Consider the following 17,643-nt stretch of genomic DNA (forward strand, 5'->3'; position numbering starts at 1 on the left):
TTCAGGATCATCAGGGACGCATCTACACCAATAAAAACGTCTCACAAACTCTGCTTCCGCGCTTTTAATGCGCCACCGTCCGACTTTATTCGATGCCTCTGCAATCTCTTGCGATGGATATCGTGGGCGGTGGAGAAATTCTACAGGAACTTACACTACGCTGTTTTTCCCTTTTATAAGGGTCTATGGCAATAAGTTTGTAAATAAGTGTAATGGAAGCGCAACTGAGTTGTTTTACATGTATAATAGTTACAGTAACAAGTGTATTATGGCCTATAAAGTAAATCGCTCCCCTAGCTCCACTTTGGTTTACTGCTGTGTGCTCCTCCAGTAGCTGAATTATTACAAACAATACTTAACAGCAGAAATGAAGCTATCCAAACGAGTGTTCATGGGAAATTTTGGAACATTGTTAACATAGAAACAATGAGGCTGGGACAACAATGCAGTTAAACGGTCTATGTTGGAGTTTCATTTAATTAAGAAAGTTCTTGATGCGGTGTGTACATCATCGCCTACTCGTGTAACTTCCTGGACTTAGAAACCCTTGGCCTGGTAACTTTGTCTTAGAACAAGCTACGTTTTGGGTATTTTGTCAGTGAAGAAATTCGACTCAAGTTCCCATCACTTTGGAATTTAGAGTTTGATTAATTCAACATTTCAATGTTTTGGTTCTTCGAGTCGACGTTGAAGTTTTGTTTCATATTCATCTAATCAGAATAATTATAACTATGGAAGTCTTATAAGTAGTTGTAAGAAGGGAATCATTCAGATTTCGACGACTGCAGCAGCAGAGCAAGTGTGCAGCCACGAATCATCATCAGAGCGCTATATTGGTCATCCAGTGGATCGATCGTTAAGGGAAACATCATCCCCTTGCAGGAAGTCTACTAATCATCACTATTAGGAGTATTCTCACCTGTAGAACATCAATGGTCTATTTTCATCCATGCTGTAGATATCAAAGCAATTCCTAAATATGATCCTAAGCGACTTTGCATCCCAATTCACTCATTCTTGAAAAAACTGTGAATTAAAAATGTAGATACACAACATAAGTAACACATGCTAAATATGGTTTGCCTGAGTTACAGGTTTAAGTTTGTAAGTTTGTAATAGCAACACACCTTGCGCATTTATGCATCTGGATTTGCAGAAGAACCTTCGTAGAGAGGTTGATACTGCTACTAAAAAGAAAAGAAAAACGATTTTACATTGCTGCCTGTTGCAATATGGAAGTACACGTGGGTCATTCGTCGATCTAATTCAAGAGGACATAGAATATTTTCCAGACCTTGGATTCAGGAATATTACAAAATTCCTTAGCTTCTGAAGCTCCTATATCTTTCATCTCTATGAAACCTCGGACACGTGTTCTGCAAAGCTAGGTATTTTGTATCTTCAGTATACAAAATATCTGTACTGCATATTTCTATCGATCGAAGTTAATAGCGCAGAAAGAAATGTGTCGCCACGAACGCCTCCGCTGTTACAACTTCGCGATAGATTTACCTCGTGATTCGTCGTCTCTGGAATCCATCTAGCCGAACGAAGGAAGGCGCGACAAGGGATTCCAGATCACGTTGAGCGCTGTTGCGCTAGTTAATTAAAGCCAGTGTCATTGATCCGCCGATTGATTTCACAGTTGATGGAGTAAACGAGTCGACGAACCGAATGGCAAACGGAGGAAGGAAAATGGCTCGGGTCCCTGGCTGGAATCATAATCGCGATTTATGGTACTGAAACCTCGGATCGTCGTGAAACTAGCCCCAAGCGATAGATCGTAACGACGGACGAGAATCTCTAGGTAACGATACTTCGTCGCTGGCTCTTTGGCCAGCGAGCTCGCAAAATATCCTTTGTAACAAGCTGGCGGAACAGTCTCGTCGTAACTGCGCAAACAGAACGTAATTGACAGGCGACGCCCGTCAGAAGACTTTACAAGGCCTATGTTATCATCAAGAACCGTGTATCGTGAAACGTTCCTTCCATCTCCATCTTGGACACGCAGAACGACGTGGAAAATTCAAGGGTTGCAGGAATTGCTCTGTGGTCGTGTTAAGAAACGATCACAACTAAAAATAAACTGAAATGGTCGTTGCTGCACTATAAAAGCGGATTACGAGGAGATAAACCGAGACATCAGCAATTAAAGTTCTTTCGTTCGTCTTAGTTTCCCTATCTCTTAAGATCTGAAGATTTTTATGTATTCAAGAATTTCTTAATGTTCTTATTTTCAAATATTCCACTTTTCGAACTGTTTAAGTGGCTAAAAAACAATATTTAAAGAAAAAAGAGCTTCTCTATACAATATCACGATATTCATGGTTCCCAGGTTGGAATCGAGTTCCACTCAAAGTCAAAATAGGAAACAGTTACTCAGGTTTGTGGTCGAGATATGGTTTACACGAAACAGCAGCGCATCGTAAACTCCATATCGAATCCCTATAGAACGACCATTTCCCATTTAGCGAAGGGATCATCTTCCGAGCTTAAATTTAATCGCACGCCTGTTTCCAGATTCGCGTCAACGACCCTGCACCACTATCGTTCTGCTCTTGTTCTCCCTTTTTCTGGTTTCGCTCTTTTGACTCCTCCCCAACCAGCGTACGCTCATTTCTAGTAAAAATAATCGACTTTCCAGTGGCGAGGTCTCTGCAATTGGCTACGAGACCAGGAAACTCGTAATGCTCCTACAAACATTCGCGCGACTGTCCTCAGAAAAAGGGCAAGAAACGAATAGACGTTGGAGCGGGATTGCTGACGGCGAGGGTAACCATCCTAGACAGCAAGATTACTGCTGTCTTTGAGCCGATCGCTGGTCCCTTGGGAACTACTGGGGGATCGAGTCGTTCGCTAGAATTTCCTAGGAATTCGACGACTGTTATCCATCTGACCATGATTCTCCTTCGATCCTTGGAATTTGTTGGCAAAGATTTGACACTCTCCCCAAGTCCCCATTAATAGACTAGTCCTATGCACAGATATATACAATAAATAAATAAACTAATAAATACTCATACGTGTACAGAATAATTCACCAGAAATTTAGATTTAGCTTTCATTCGTCGTTCCTATTTTAATAACTTGTTTACCAACACAGACCTCGGATTCCTTCGAAGCCAGCACGTGTCGTTCGAGAGAATCGCGAGAGAGACCAGTGTGTTTGTGATCGTTTTATCATTCCACTCCTTCTGCCAAGGAACGAAACTCATTGGGCTGTTCGAGTGACGATCGTTTAGTGGCAAATGGCGCGCGTGTGATTTTTCGGTCGCGCGCGACACGTGTCACGGGTAGAGAATGAACAGGTGACAGGATGGCTGCGGTCCACTGCTGACGAATTACCATAGGACACCAGACAGGCGCCCGTTTTAAATCGATCGCCGACGTTTCTTCCCGTGTTTTGGCTAGCCGAGGCGGCCCAGCCCTCCTTCCTTCGTGCCATGCGTGCCACCGTCGCGCGCCTCTTCCACCTCGAAATTTAATATTTCAACGAGGAGCCTCTTTTGAAATTTAGACGAGAATCAAGCATGGAGCGCCGCTGACTTCGAACTGGGGAATCGCAACTATTCTGGAGGGCTTGACCCTTTATGAGGCTCACTCGAAGGGAGCCTGACACGTGATACTGCTGAGGGACTCATTGTCAGTTGGGAAAAGGCACGTGCTACATATAGATTCTTCGTTCCTAGTGTCATGGAATACTTCCTGGAATTTAGGGTCCATTCCATCAGGTTTCGTGGCGTGTACCCTTTCAGGCTTAATAGAAATATGTTGAATTTTGTTGATATTAAATGGAAACAAGTTCCTGATTAAATAGCATCTCATGCCATTTCTTAACATAGTATTTGAAGTAGTTTATAGTACTGATTTCCTTCACTCATAACGTAACTTAATTAAATTCCTATTATTCTAATAAAATGGAGAAAAAGCAATATGATCCTGTAAAAAAATTAATTTCGAAAGAAATGGACTTGGGTTAGTCTGGCTCTGAGGTACAGAATTATAAACTTCAGTATGAAAGCACCGTGTGATTTCATACAATTAAACTGCGATGAGGGCTCTCGAACTCGAATAAAGATTGATCGATGCATACGAACAAGTCTTATCGATTTCGCGGATCAGCTGGTCCTCCAGTCAGCTAACGGTGCACCTTTCTCTCTGCAATCGGGCTGTTGGCATTGGAAGTGTTATGTTTCGACGTTTACCAATCAATTAAACAGGCGAATGCAAAGCGTGAGAGTTGCTTTCAAAGATAAAAAGTAAACAATACGGAAAGAAAAAATGAAACTAATTCTCTGTAGCATCGATTTCAAATAAATTTCTTCCCAATTTTAGCTATAACTCAATACGAGACTCGAAATTTTAACTTTTACCAGTCGAAATGTTATTCTCTCCGAAAATCCTACCAGAATATTAATATTCGAGTCATTTGCATACAAACATATCGATATTCAAAAATCATACACGAAATTCGATGAGCTTTTTCAGGCGTGGAACATCGAGATGATAAATTATTGGTGATAGAATGATAATTTTATCCTCGTTTGTGATGAAAATCTGATATTTCCTGACTCATGCTATTTGACAATGCGCGAAAGGGTTCACAGGGATAAATATCATATGTGCACCCAAGACTCCTTCTGTTTATTGTCTCCTATCGAGGGTGCTTCGAAAATGCCTGTGAAGAAAGTTTAGACAACTCCGCGAGATTTATTTATAATACTTTGCCGAGCAATATAATGGAAAACTGTGATAACGTCGGATTCTTCTTACGTCCTGTGCGTTTCTTTCATTTCATCGCGATCTCTGACAACATAAATTCCCTCGCGAAGATTTCCCCAATGCTCGGGACCAGGGAGCGATATATTAGACTCGCGAATCAGGGAACCTTTGTTCCAGTAAATCACGCGTAATCGCGTCTTATACTATCGAAATTACGGTCCAAACTTTATATCATAACTACTCTTCTGTTTTTACCTTGCCTGAATTTTCTTTTTATTCACACAGTTTTCAGGTACAGATTTAAAACCCAGTTTCATGTTTGGTTTATTTCCAATATTTTTCATTACTATGGCGTTTTATTTTCTCAGTAAACTATTTTCCATATGCGTTCTCCATTGACCCCAAGCTCTATATTTACAATACTTTTGTAGAGAGGATAAAACCAGGCAATTAATATGGGCTCGAAAAATCTCTATCGAGCTACCCTGCGATATTTTTTTCAGCCTTCTGATATAAGTAACTTGTTCCTATTTATGATGCAGAGATAAAAATGATCAAGTATCTCGTTATTACCCGTTGAAATACAAAGCAACACGTAAAAACTTCCCTCGTAAAGATCGGAATGGGGAAGGTAATAAAAGGATTTCGCGTGATTAATGGTTATACTCTGTTGCGCAACAGGAGCAGGTTAGCCGCTTACGATATTGAAACAGAGAATCGCTAGTCTATCAACATAAAAGTTTCTGATTATGGTTCCTAGTGCATATCATTTACGTGCCTGTGTTGATAATATAATCGACAGTAAAAAGAAGATTGAATACCATCAGTATGGAACTCGAGCCCTCAACTTACAATACTTCACGATATAACATTCTCTTCAAAGCAATATTTTTCAAAAATAGCGCTGTTGTTCTTTCAGCAAAACATATGTCCAATATTTTCGCCAATAGAAGCTCCACGCAAAATCAGAAAAAAGTCAGCGACCCACAACTCTGAACCTCCCCTCGTTAGATTTCTCGCTGAAATTCTCAGCAGAGACTAGAATCCATACTCATTAAATCGCCCGCGTTCCGAACCCCTTGGCAGCTGATTAGCTGTCTCGGTTGTTTCGAGAGCGGCTATATTTATAGGCGACTTTTTCTCGAGCTCACCTCGTAGAAGTAGAAGGAGTCGATCACTTCTGTCGCGTTGCCGTCGAGCAGCGTGACGTTGAGGTATTCCGGGAGGCTGTCGAGGTAATTCTCGAACGTCTGATTCCCCTGGATCGGGCCATCCAACTGGAGCTTGGTCTGGTTCCGATCGGCCGATCGTTCCGCGTCCTGTTCCTCGGTCATGTTGCTTCGCGGATCGTCCTTTCGTCCCGCTGTTCGCGGATTCAAATTTTCACTCGGCGAGCCTCCCGCGAGAAATTCATGGCCGTTTCTCTGAGACACTCGGCTAAGCGTCCGACGACTTCATGTCGAGAACGTCCACTTCGTCTGAGGCACGATCTGTTTCACCCACTGGTCTTCTGATTAGAGAGGGGCTGGTCGATCTCGGTGCATCGCGCCAACGCGCACAGAGGCTCTACGCGTTCGGTGGGATAATCGAACGTTAGATACCATTGAGGACTTTGGACGCGGATTGGAATTGAGGGACTTTCAGGAGTAGCTTAATTATTTAATCCTTATTCGAGGGGTAGGAATGGAACTAGGAGACCTCTTGATCCCATTAACCCCTTCACCTTTTTTAAGAGCTTGCAAAATGTAGGAAATCAATTATTGAGACTGAGGTCAATATCTCAGCGGTTGCGATAATTGAAAAATTCTTGGAACTAGGTTTTCATTTTACTTAATCATTGCTTCTGAGAAGGCAAGCTTAATTTTTTATTACAAAAATTGGCCTCAGTCTCAATAATTTTGAGACTATATTTTGCAAGATCTTAAAGAGGTATTCCTAGCATCAGTTTTAACCAATGTTTCATAAAAAGAATTTTTCTACATTACTATAGACCGAATCTTGAAATTTTCTTTCTCTTTTCTCTAATTAATTACCAAACTACCTGAATCGTAGGGGGCTATTCAAAAGACAAAGACCTGCAGTCAAGGTACCACTAAGAAATAATGATTAAGAGGTCGTTGATGTCTGCAGTGGACAAAAGCTCGCGACGTGACCAGTCGCAAACACGATTCTCAAAAGTCAGGATTGGCGGAAGAAGCGAACCTGTTCCAGTAGAAATAACGTTTCCTTGCTACGTGGGAGCGTTTCGTTATGACGGTTATATTTCTCTCGAACTGACCTTTGCAAGAGGAGTGGACACGAAGGAAGAGAACAAGTCACTTTCCGCGAGACACGGCGAGGCCGAAGCACGGTCGATCAAAAGAATCCGAGCAACAATCCTGGTCCCTTTCACTGTCACCGTAAGATGAATTTTCGTTTCTGTAGTTTCACGGGCGACATCGATTTCCGCCAGATTCCATGTAGATTTATTCATGAAAGGGCAGACTTCAAAAATGGCGAATAACGTTGTTTCCTAGAAGAATAGGTGGATGTTGCACGAGTCCCTTCGTGTACATACTAGTAAGTGAAAAATTCGTTGGAATGAAAATACTAAAGACACGTTCGTCTACTGTGTTATCAATTCTGCGACGAAAAAGTGGAATTCGGTGTTTGTTAATAACTGCGAATGCAACGCTGGAATCGCAGATTTTTAGTACAGAAAGGATTTTGTACTTGTACAGTGATGGCAGAAATTCTAACATTTTTATGCGCTGAGAACTGTGACAGTTTGACAGTTTTAATCAAAGATTTGATTTTTAAAGAACGTTAACATTGGATGAAATAAGATTGTATGAATTTGGTTTCTTATAAACGTTCCTTCCCTTGAGAGTCTAGAAATTCCACGAATCAAACATTCAAGTTTGCTTAACGGGATGGAAATTACATTCTGCGGTATGATGATCTCTATTGCAAAATATTTTTCCAACCGTAAAGATCGTGTTGGTTTTCCTTTGGTTTTATTTCACTATAAAGATGGAGAGTTTAGTGAAGATACTAAATCATAAACGTCCAATTTTTGTTCTCCCTTTAAAATACTATTTGCAAGTCCAATAATACCATTACGGAGAATTATTCTAAAACCGTGCTTCGAGAAACGGTCTGAATTGCCAAGGAAGAAACATCGAAGTTGCCAGACTATTTCTGGAAGGTTTGATGTCCCGAGCGTAATCAATTCTATAATAAAAGCAATTTCTCCCAATGACGAAAATTTCTGGCAATTTTTACGACATAAACAACCAAATACGACCGCTCCCGAAAGTTAAACTTCACACGGAGACAAGACCCAATAAAACAGAAAAAATATTCATTTATCTTTGGACGCGTAACAGAAATCGCATCGCCTCGATGCGAAATAGAAAACGAATCGATGCGTGACGTGAAAAAGAGTCGCGTTCACTGTATTCATTGAAATATCGCGCGATTTTTTGTTCTATTCCCTTCTGGAAATCTAGAACCTTGTATTTTTGCATTCGTTCTGTTAGAACGCTTCAAATATCAAGAGAGATAACATTTACCCTGTTGCATCCTTCCATTGTGCTCAATTAATAAAATCTCTGCCTTAGGAACTATTTGATGCACAATTTACAGGCACAATTCACGATCTAATACGATTAAATCTCGAGCACCCTTGGAATGCAAGGAAGAAGGCAAACTAATTGCACTAAAGAAATATTGGGAAATGGGAGCAGGAAGAACGCTTCGAGGCATTCGATCGAGCAAAATCTGCGATGCTTTCGGCAAGAAGGCAGGGAACGCGTGGATAAATCTGGGCCTGCAACAGGTTACGTTCTTTCACCTTTCTCCGCACGTCCAAGGGGAGCACGTCGATGTGGTTGCATATTACATTTCCCGCGTGGGGGATTAAACTCCTCCTAATCACAGGGTTGGCTCATCGACGTGACCGAGACGGGCGATTTCGTCACGAGAAGAAATTGATTCGTGCTGCGGAGGAATTTTGATCAAGGCATATTCCTCCCTCAAGGCTCCTTCTTCCTTCGCGAAAAACGAAACTCACAACCACGTCGTAAATGAAACGAAGCAGTCAGCTCGGGGCCAGAGTGCTGTAATTTCGTTTTTCTCAGCAGAAATCATTTTTTACCATTGCTGAAGCTACAGAGCTGACCACGTTTCGGCTGACCTTTTGTCACAAGGAACTTCTTGCGGGCAGCGAAACTAGCTATCAATTACAATCGACGATTGAGCACCAAACTACCACTGCAATGGAGAATCTATTATATCTAGCTGTGTTTTGGAGTACCTTCCATGCACCGACACGAGGAACTAGGGACTAATTTACTTTAGTCAAGTGGATGTGGTTAGACTGTAATTTTAGATGCAGGAAGCCTTGTTTTTTCGTTAGAACGTGATTAAAGACAGGAGGGGAGGGGAGGGATGTAATTTAAGGATAAAACACACTGTAATTTTATGGTACTTGAGGGGGAAAAATCGTGCAGGGTTTGTTCACCTTTGACGAGGACCTCGGTGACGTTTTTTAAATCAGAACATGTTTGATTATCCCTTCGAGAAATAAAAGTGGTGCGGAATATTTTGAGCGAACTGACGAGAGGGAAACGGGATGAGAGCGAACGAGGACACACTTGCTCGTACGACGCGCCGAACGCGACTGCGATGCCTGACAAACTCGCGGCGATTCTACTTTCCTACTTACACCCGCGTCGACACTGGCGTACGTGTTCAGGAGTTTGCCAACGTCGTACGCATGTGCAGAGGGGAGCCTGGTGAAGATTGGGCCGAAAAGGACACGCGCGGTCTGATAAAAGTTTTTCGAAATTTTGGACGTAAGAGGGATATTATTCTAATGGGGAGTTTTGGTTTGGACACTTGATTTAAATTATAATATATGTAATTATATTTATTGTATTCTTTCCAATGCATTTTGATGATGACAAATTTTTTTCTTCATTTGTATGTACTCTATTCGATGACAAATTTAAAAAGTTCAAACATACAATTAAACACTATATTTCGATTAAAATATGTTCATTTTCATTTATTAAATCTTTTCAAACTATTTCAATAATAACAAATTTTTCTCTTAATTCCTACGAACCCTGCATAACAAAAAACTATAGTACATAATAAATCTAAAAGCTTTGGGTTTGAAACTTTGGTCAGCAATCAACGTTAAACCATTGATCTGTCAGGATTAACACTTGCATCACGTGCCACAGAAATTAACCTAATTATCTTAATCAAGTGGCACAAAATCACTTCCCCCTGTAACTAGATAGAGAAATGCATAATAGTCTACTAATTACCAGTGCATAATTTCATCTCTTCTATAGTTATCGTAGACCTCATCTGAGCGATCAAATGACCCTAATTTCCCAACCGAATGATTCTAAATCAAATTACCTAGTTGTAACCTGTATGTGTGCACTCCATGACGCGCGTGTCACTCAAATTTCACAGCGTGCATCTTGAGTCGCATTCGAACGCCCAGCTGCTTATCAGGGCGAGCGGAAGCGCGAGTTCGCCCGCATTTTTGACGCGCATCCGCGATAAAACAGTTAGGCGTAGCGTGGAAATTGAAATTCGTCACGCGTCGCATCTGGCGAACGCGACGCTCAAAAGACAATCATTGGCTTTGTTTATTGATACGCGCCACCCCGGGCGGTTTCTATTAGCGACTTTAATTAAACATTTTTTTCCCGATATCCAATGCGCGACAGCGATGGAATTTTTTTTCGGTTCGATATGAGTAATAAAGACGAGAGCTGTCCCTGCTTTTCATTCGATGTTCCTGTCCCCGGCACAAAGCACGCGGAAAGTTCGTTTCGCGTTGTACATTATTCAAGTACCAAATAGCAGAATGGGGAATAAAGTTTTCCGCCGACGCAAATTGAGATCGTTTGTTCTATTGTCAGGTAATTTACTCGTCTTGTTCCCCCTTCTGGTCCCGGAAACGGGCAAACGTCAACTTGTCACTCGTTCCTTTTTCTCTGTGCTTCACTCACGAGCATCGTTCAAACTACAGTTGGCCCTGTTTCGCGGCAGTTCATCGCTGTTTCGAGGAGAAAATGCATAACTTCAGAAGCAATTCATTCTGTAGCTTACCGATAGCTGTTTCAAGCGATGCATTAAAAGAAACTTGTCACTGATTAGGGTCCACTTTAGATACTTTTTGTCAAATGATCTCTAGAACCTCTTCTAAAAATGAAAGATTATCATTTTACGTTACTATCTAGTTATCGTAGGAAGGAGAAAAATAGAATTAGATAAGCTTGAAGTGATATTGATTTCTTCAGAGCAGCAAGGTTACGAAGCATGGAGTCGTTTTAATTTGTCTTCTAAGGATTTTCAACGAGCTTTAAGGAGCCGTCGTGTACCTAATTTGCTAATTGCGATAATTGTGCCGTGACTCATCCATGTTTCAGCAAAGCCTCTTGCCCATCACTTTGAAGGTTTTCGATCGAATTCCAGGGAAGATTTCGTTTCCTTTCTCGTCTACTATATCACAGTAATCTTTCTCGAAAAGTACTTCGAAGCCACATCGCACGGCCAATTTTTGCGAAATCGGCGATGTGAACGCTGTGGAAGTTACTGGGATGTTGTACTCTCGACCTATATCGTTCCTGCAGTTCAAATCGTTTGGATTGTTAGAAAAATTTATTTCAATAATTAGGTTCTACTTAGCATAGGCGTTAAAGACTAACTAAAGATCGATTACAGACTTAACAGAATTTTATACATCGACTATCTTCTAATTTATTAGATAGAAAAAGGATTCCCAGTCTGTGACCAGCCTTTAGTTAGACCGACAATCGATGAACGACAATTTTGTTTGTTTTAAAAGTCAGTTGCAGATTTAACAGAATTTTATATATCGTCTATCTTCTAATCCATAAAATAGAAAAGAAAAGGATTTTCAGTTTATGATCAGCTATTAGAACTGACAAAATTATCGTTCACCGATCGTCGATCATGTACACGTAGTCTTAAACAGAGGAATGTGATCAGATATAAAATTAAAGACATGTCTGAAACGCGAGTATTAAAATGGATGACGATTTAAATGCAGACTCATGTAAGTATGTACCTGGCATCCAGAATATGAGCACCCAGGGCGGCTCCTCGATACGACGGATGCACAGAGAGGCCAATTGCTGACAAGTATCTATCTACGTTATATTTTTCGTATACCTTACTTTGCTTGCACAAGTCTATTATGACTTCCATTACGCGCTTAGATTTTTCCGACTGAAAATTCATTTTGGTTCGTTACACATAACATAACAATATAGTGGAACATTGCAGAGATTAAATAAAAAAGAATTGATTGTTCAAGCAAGGAAACATGATTACCTTAAACTTAATCCACTCGAGATTTTCTCCCTCATAGGATAATGCAAGCACATTGCAACCTACGAGTATCGGTTTTCCACCATTAGGATCCTCTACAAACGCTCCCACGGACAAGCCTTGCTGCAGAACAATTTCCCAAAGCTTTCTGAAAGATTCTATATAATCTGGATCATCTTTCCCATCTGTAAATAAGATGAAAGGTTGATATTTATTTCCTTCCTGAGTGAGATACTTTTTGAACAGTGCTGTTTTGTTGGTTTTCATTTAGCTTAGAGTTTATCGCGATAGTGTGTCTATTTAAGTAACTAGATATACTTGTGTTTACAGTGATAGTCAGTTACGAAAGTTTCGAATGCATATGTAGTAATTCAGTGCTTTAGCTGGGAAACTTGGTTTAATAAACATCACTTTGCCTATATAAAGAGAACAAGCTGCCATAACGTGACAGAGTAGAATGTAAAGAAGGATAATATAAATATATGATATTTGCGCTTATCAGTGAATATTCACGTAGCTTTTGTCTGTGCTGTAAATTCTCTCTGACTGTAATTTGACGTTCTTGTGTTTCCAAAATTATTGTATACAATGTAGTATCAATATTGTTTTCAATACAGTTTCGTTGCAAACCAAATTTGTTTTATCAGTAATTTCAATACCTACTGCAAATATTGTGTATAATTACCGCCACACGTAATTAATTATCAGAAATGACCCAAATTATTACCTACGCGTGATTAATTAAAATATTTAAATGATGTGACATTTTTCTGACTCATCACGTTAACAAACAATAATATTACGCGAGAACGAGCTTGTCACCATATTCTCACGTACCAGTACGCTTCAAACATGTCAACATAATGTTCTTTATTGCAACATTTCCAGTTCGACGAAGTTAATTTTTGGTTTTAATGTACTTGTTAAAAATTCAAGAAAAAGACACAGAAATTATAAGAACTTACTCATGCAATTGCATATGGGCTCGTCAGGGATGAAATAAGAGCACATGTGGTCGGCGACTTCGTCGTACCTGTCCTCAGGTATTTCTTCAATGGAGACTTTTATCGGTGGTTCCTGGCTGCCTTTTTTGACAACTTCGACTACCCTCCATACCTTCGTCTGACCAGGACGTTTTATAGGGAATGGAACAGGTGGTTCAGTCGCTTTTTCCTTACTCATTTTACTTTCTTGGTGAGAAGCTATCTGTGCTGGATTAATTTGCGATTTTCAAACTATCATTCACTATACCGTAATTCGTTCAAAGGTCACTGTGATAACGAAAGTCCACACTCGCGGTATAGTTGTTGCTTTGTTGAAGTCTTCCAGCTGAATGACCAATGATGAATTGTGTAACACATCAGTTGTCTGCTATCATACGCGTTAGATATCATCACGCTGTAAACGTCGCTCTAATTTTATAATATTGTGCTATACACCATAGATTCTGGTCTCGATAAGAAACTGTTTGACTTCTTTCGTTATTTTTATCACTTTTTGAAATTCTTTTAAAAAATGTTTAGCCTGTGTGTTCAAGGATTACGCTGACTGGCACTATTTGTTTGCATTTGTAGATATGATAAAAGTATCTCAAAAATTTGAAGATTGCAAGTCACTAATACAAAGGGTATTTCGTTTGATATTTTTGCAGTATTATTATGCTATTCGTTAGCTTTTACTTCATAAAAAACTGACTTCTATTGGGAGAAGAAATAGACGAGTTCATCACAGTCGCTTGTCGCGAAGAGAACTAAAATTATTGTTTGTGTGTTTGCCTGTTCAAACGACACCTCCAACAGAGATCAAATTGCAGTATTGCTAAACGAAGCAGAGGGAAGTTTGAATAAAGATATTTTTAGGGAAGCCTTGAAACACGTTACATTACTAAACAATTTCGACCTGAGTTGTGCCCCACTCCACACTCTATTTATATGTATATTCATCAGTGAAACGTGCAATTTGATTAAAGTTCACTGACTTAATCAATGTTCCAATTTTAGAATGCTATTACAGTATATTATATATTTTTTCATTTGATAGTAAAACAGACATTATTTTTAGAAAAGCATTTCTTTTATTAGTCCATAATGTTTCTTAATATTTACATTATACATACATACGCTATTTGTATAGGTACAAATCGACATATCTGACAATTATTTTATATATTTTATTCGTACTAAGCAAACATGTTTTTATAGTGTATTTATTTTTCCACAAAATCTGTGTTAAAATCATAGTCATCGGTAGTTGAAATGTTGAATTCGCTGAGTTGATCCGCCAGCTTAATCGTTGCTTTTTCTGCAAAGTTTAAAGTAATAGGTTTATATCACAAATACACCTTTTTTTAAGAAAAAATAATTTTCTTATCAAGTACCTCTTCTAACTTGTTCTTTTTTCTCTTTTTTAAAGTGTAATTTATTAAGTTTGTTTAGTTTCTGATTGCCTTCCAGCTCAAACAACGGGTCTGTTTTTTTCTTTCTAGATTCTTCCACCTTCTTCTTTTCATTATTCAGTTTGCTATTTAACTTTTGTTTCATTCTAATTTGCTGTATCTTAATTTGCTGTAAAAATCAATGTTCATTTATGAATACTACATCCAAATTATTAAGCTGCAAACGTACGTAAATTTTTACTTACCGTATCCTTCTGTATCTCAACATCCATCTGAGAAGTTACTGGTCCAGAGCTTTCAACTAGTGTAGGAACCATGGTCGATTTCTTTGCTACTGCTTCTTCGAAAGTATCAAGCATCATTTTCTCCTCCGTAGCGAAGCTTTCTATATCGAACTCCTTATTCATTTGACTCACAATTTCTGCGGATATGTGACAATTTGGTTGTTCTGGTGGTACAGTGTAATATCTAAAAAAAAATAGAAATTTTTAAGTACCTTGAAAAATGTAAAATGCAATGCTTCGTGACGTACCTGATTTTTCCTGAATTCCAGTCTGTCAAAATACTACGAGCCGCCGCCATGGTATCAGGAATACCACCCTTTCTAAATTTGCCCATCCTAGTAGCTTTAAGGGCAAAAAATTCATCAGGCGTTGTAAACTCTGGTAGATTATACATTTCCATTATTTGCTGTTTGGATACTCTCTTTAAAATAGCAGTTGCTGGTGTATACGGATCTTTCAAAGATTGTATTTTCACTACATTTTTTAAAGCTACTGATGAATCGTCTGGGTTACTGTTCACATGACTGGCAAAAACAATTCCTGGAGAATCTAAGAGTTTTATTTTGGAGTCCAACTGCACCGCTTGCATGGCTTTTGTTATTCCTGGAGTGCTTCCCACATTACAAGCTTTGCTTCGTTTCAACGAATTAATTACACTAGATTTACCAACGTTTGGAAGCCCAACAACACCTACTCTGATACTGGTTTTAACATCACCAGTATTTCTGCAATAGTTTGCTAGTAATGATAGAAGTAACTCTGCACCAAAACAGGTACCACTTTGTATCATACTTTCAGTTTTCTTCCCCAATTTTCTTCTACCTAGTCTCTTCGCTTGATCCTGAGTAGACGACTTAAAAGCAACGGCTGGTAAACTTGCACGTAAATACTTTAGCCATTGATCTAAGTTTTCCCTGGGCACTAAATCTGCTTTGTTCAAAACGATTACTAATCTTTTGTTTCCGCCTGCAGCTTGTACTGCCTCCTCCACCTGTAATTTAAATGAGTTACTTAATATACTCGTTTGCAATTGCCGGAATAGTTCTCAAGAATTTTACCTGTTTACATCTGGTTCCTAAAGGATCTCTAGCATCAACAACTTCAAGAATAACGTCAGCAGCATTTAATACTTTCTTGAACTCTTTATAATAAGCTTTCAATGAATTCTCTTCCTTAGTCACAGCTTCTTTTATTTTATCTTGTATTCTATCTACTTCCATTTCTTGATACTCCGCTTGCTTGTGTTCTGCGGAGGAAACTAATCCTTGCAACCCTCCTTGCGCAAGTTCCTGTTTCTTCTTCTCTCGTGCAGCTTCACGTTGCTTCTGTTTTTCTTCCTCATGCTGTTTTTTCATAGCTTCTACTTCTTTTAATATGTCTTCCTTAAAAGGACATTGATTTGGTACTTCAATCAGCTTTCTTTTCTCTGCAAAAATTAAAGAAGTATTGTCATTTCAGGAAACAGTTTCGAATAATAATTAAAATGTCTGGATATGAAATTTACTTTTAGGATGCTGTTTCGCTGCTTTCCTCATTTTTCGATTATGTTCACGAACTTTCTTCTCAATTTTATACCTCTTCCGCGCTGGCATACGCTTACTTGGTTTCTCTGTAATAAACATAGTGTTAAATTGTACATTATAAGATGATTTGGAAATAAACATAACCTTCCACACATAAATCGTGTACGAATCAATTAAATTAACTAAATTTTTATACTTACTTAAGCAAAACTTCGCCATTTTTGTAGATTTTTCACGACAAGTTCCACAATTTACACACGATCAGTATAAACGCACTTTCAAATTAATAAAATACACGTCAAACTATCACGTGCATGCTAGCATGCCCGCGATGAAAAGAAAGGTTAGGAAACAGTGTGGTAAACGTAAGAATGCACGTGAGCACTCTGAAATCAGGCTATGGAGAAAATCGAATCGATTCGATTTAATTTTACGGAGGGAGGTGACTTTTTGTATTTCTCTCTACATTTTTATAATTTTTAATTATATTAATTATTCGCGGCTAGTGTATTTAAAAAGGAACATAGCGAAAAAGTCTGAAGATAATTGTGGAGAGAGAAATTAGATCTAGAATCAAAGTCGAACACTCGTGAGTATTAAAATTACTTTTAACGTCAGAAATTCTAAATGAAATTGAAACTACGGTGTCCGTACCGTTTCATGCGTGCTAGAAATTTCAGTTCCCTTAACGAGAAACTGAAAATCACTGGAAGACAGTGAAAGGTGTACTTGTATGCATATGAGAATTCTCACACTTTCATTCCGACCCGGCAAAAAGTGGTTGTTTAACGGCACATAGACGAGACCGTGGTGCTAAACTCGGAATGGAAATTCTCATAAATTACTTAGCGCTGTGAAATCGTTGTTTCGTACATTTTCATTGAACAAGTGATACAATTTCTCCATTCTTATTCTCACGGCGTTTACTTTCATAAATTGTTCTCGTATCAAATTAGGATAAATGCTATTCTTAAACACCATTCTTTCGTGAAACTGAAGAATTTGCAGACGTGACTTTGTCTAAATATTTGCTACTTGCATATCTATTCAAAGAAGAACGTATTCATATGGAAACAATGTATCGTCATAATCGATACATCGCATCGTGCGATTTCAAAGCAACATACTTGCGAAACGAAAACGTTCGAAAGGCTCTTTCAACTTTCAACATCCTCAATTTCTATTTCAGACAAAACTCAGCTAGCTCCAGTGTTCTAAAACTCTCATTTAGATCTGAGTTAGGTCAAAGTTAAACCGAGAAATCTTCCAATAAAATTGAATCAAACCTAAAACTATTTTTAGCGAAAAGACAATTCATAAGAAGACTAATCGAAAAATACACACTTCTCGCAGCAGA

General features: G+C 39.0%; 3 protein-coding genes across 5 annotated transcripts in view; all 3 read right to left on the bottom strand.

Moving 5' to 3' along the window:
* Ccap-r (Crustacean cardioactive peptide receptor) overlaps positions 1-9,427 on the bottom strand; it is a 37,570-nt gene extending 28,143 nt beyond the window's left edge. Inside the window, exons 1-2 of one of the 2 annotated variants that reach the window (XM_076381872.1) lie at positions 9,227-9,427; positions 5,874-6,288 (exon numbers count right to left, since the gene is read on the bottom strand). In XM_076381872.1, coding sequence (XP_076237987.1) covers positions 5,874-6,056 — 183 coding nt within the window. In that variant the 5' untranslated portion in view covers positions 6,057-6,288; positions 9,227-9,427. Of the gene's footprint in view, positions 1-5,873; positions 6,654-9,226 lie in introns of those variants that run through there. The other variant, XM_076381795.1, reaches the window with a different exon arrangement.
* Positions 9,428-9,648: 221 nt separating this feature from the next.
* LOC143179841 (arylalkylamine N-acetyltransferase-like 2) lies at positions 9,649-13,805 on the bottom strand. 2 transcript variants are annotated; one of them, XM_076379248.1, is made up of 5 exons: positions 13,050-13,805; positions 12,088-12,269; positions 11,822-11,982; positions 11,112-11,357; positions 9,649-10,786 (listed from the first exon to the last, which is right to left on the bottom strand). In XM_076379248.1, exons 1-4 carry the CDS (start codon positions 13,264-13,266, stop codon positions 11,156-11,158), a joined length of 762 nt encoding a protein of 253 aa, XP_076235363.1. In that variant the 5' UTR covers positions 13,267-13,805; the 3' UTR covers positions 9,649-10,786; positions 11,112-11,155. The 2 variants fall into 2 exon arrangements, with proteins under 2 accessions (XP_076235363.1, XP_076235355.1); XM_076379240.1 differs by having other exon boundaries at positions 9,649-10,932.
* A 330-nt stretch (positions 13,806-14,135) lies between these two features.
* On the bottom strand, positions 14,136-16,623 carry Ns1 (Nucleostemin 1). Its single transcript, XM_076392292.1, has 7 exons — positions 16,487-16,623; positions 16,268-16,372; positions 15,822-16,189; positions 15,012-15,754; positions 14,725-14,947; positions 14,462-14,648; positions 14,136-14,385 (listed from the first exon to the last, which is right to left on the bottom strand). Exons 1-7 carry the CDS (start codon positions 16,503-16,505, stop codon positions 14,291-14,293), a joined length of 1,740 nt encoding a protein of 579 aa, XP_076248407.1. The 5' UTR covers positions 16,506-16,623; the 3' UTR covers positions 14,136-14,290.
* Between the last annotated feature and the right edge of the window lie 1,020 nt (positions 16,624-17,643).

The sequence above is a fragment of the Calliopsis andreniformis genome, chromosome 1 (genome assembly GCF_051401765.1).
Source record: "Calliopsis andreniformis isolate RMS-2024a chromosome 1, iyCalAndr_principal, whole genome shotgun sequence".
NCBI lineage: Eukaryota > Metazoa > Arthropoda > Insecta > Hymenoptera > Andrenidae > Calliopsis > Calliopsis andreniformis.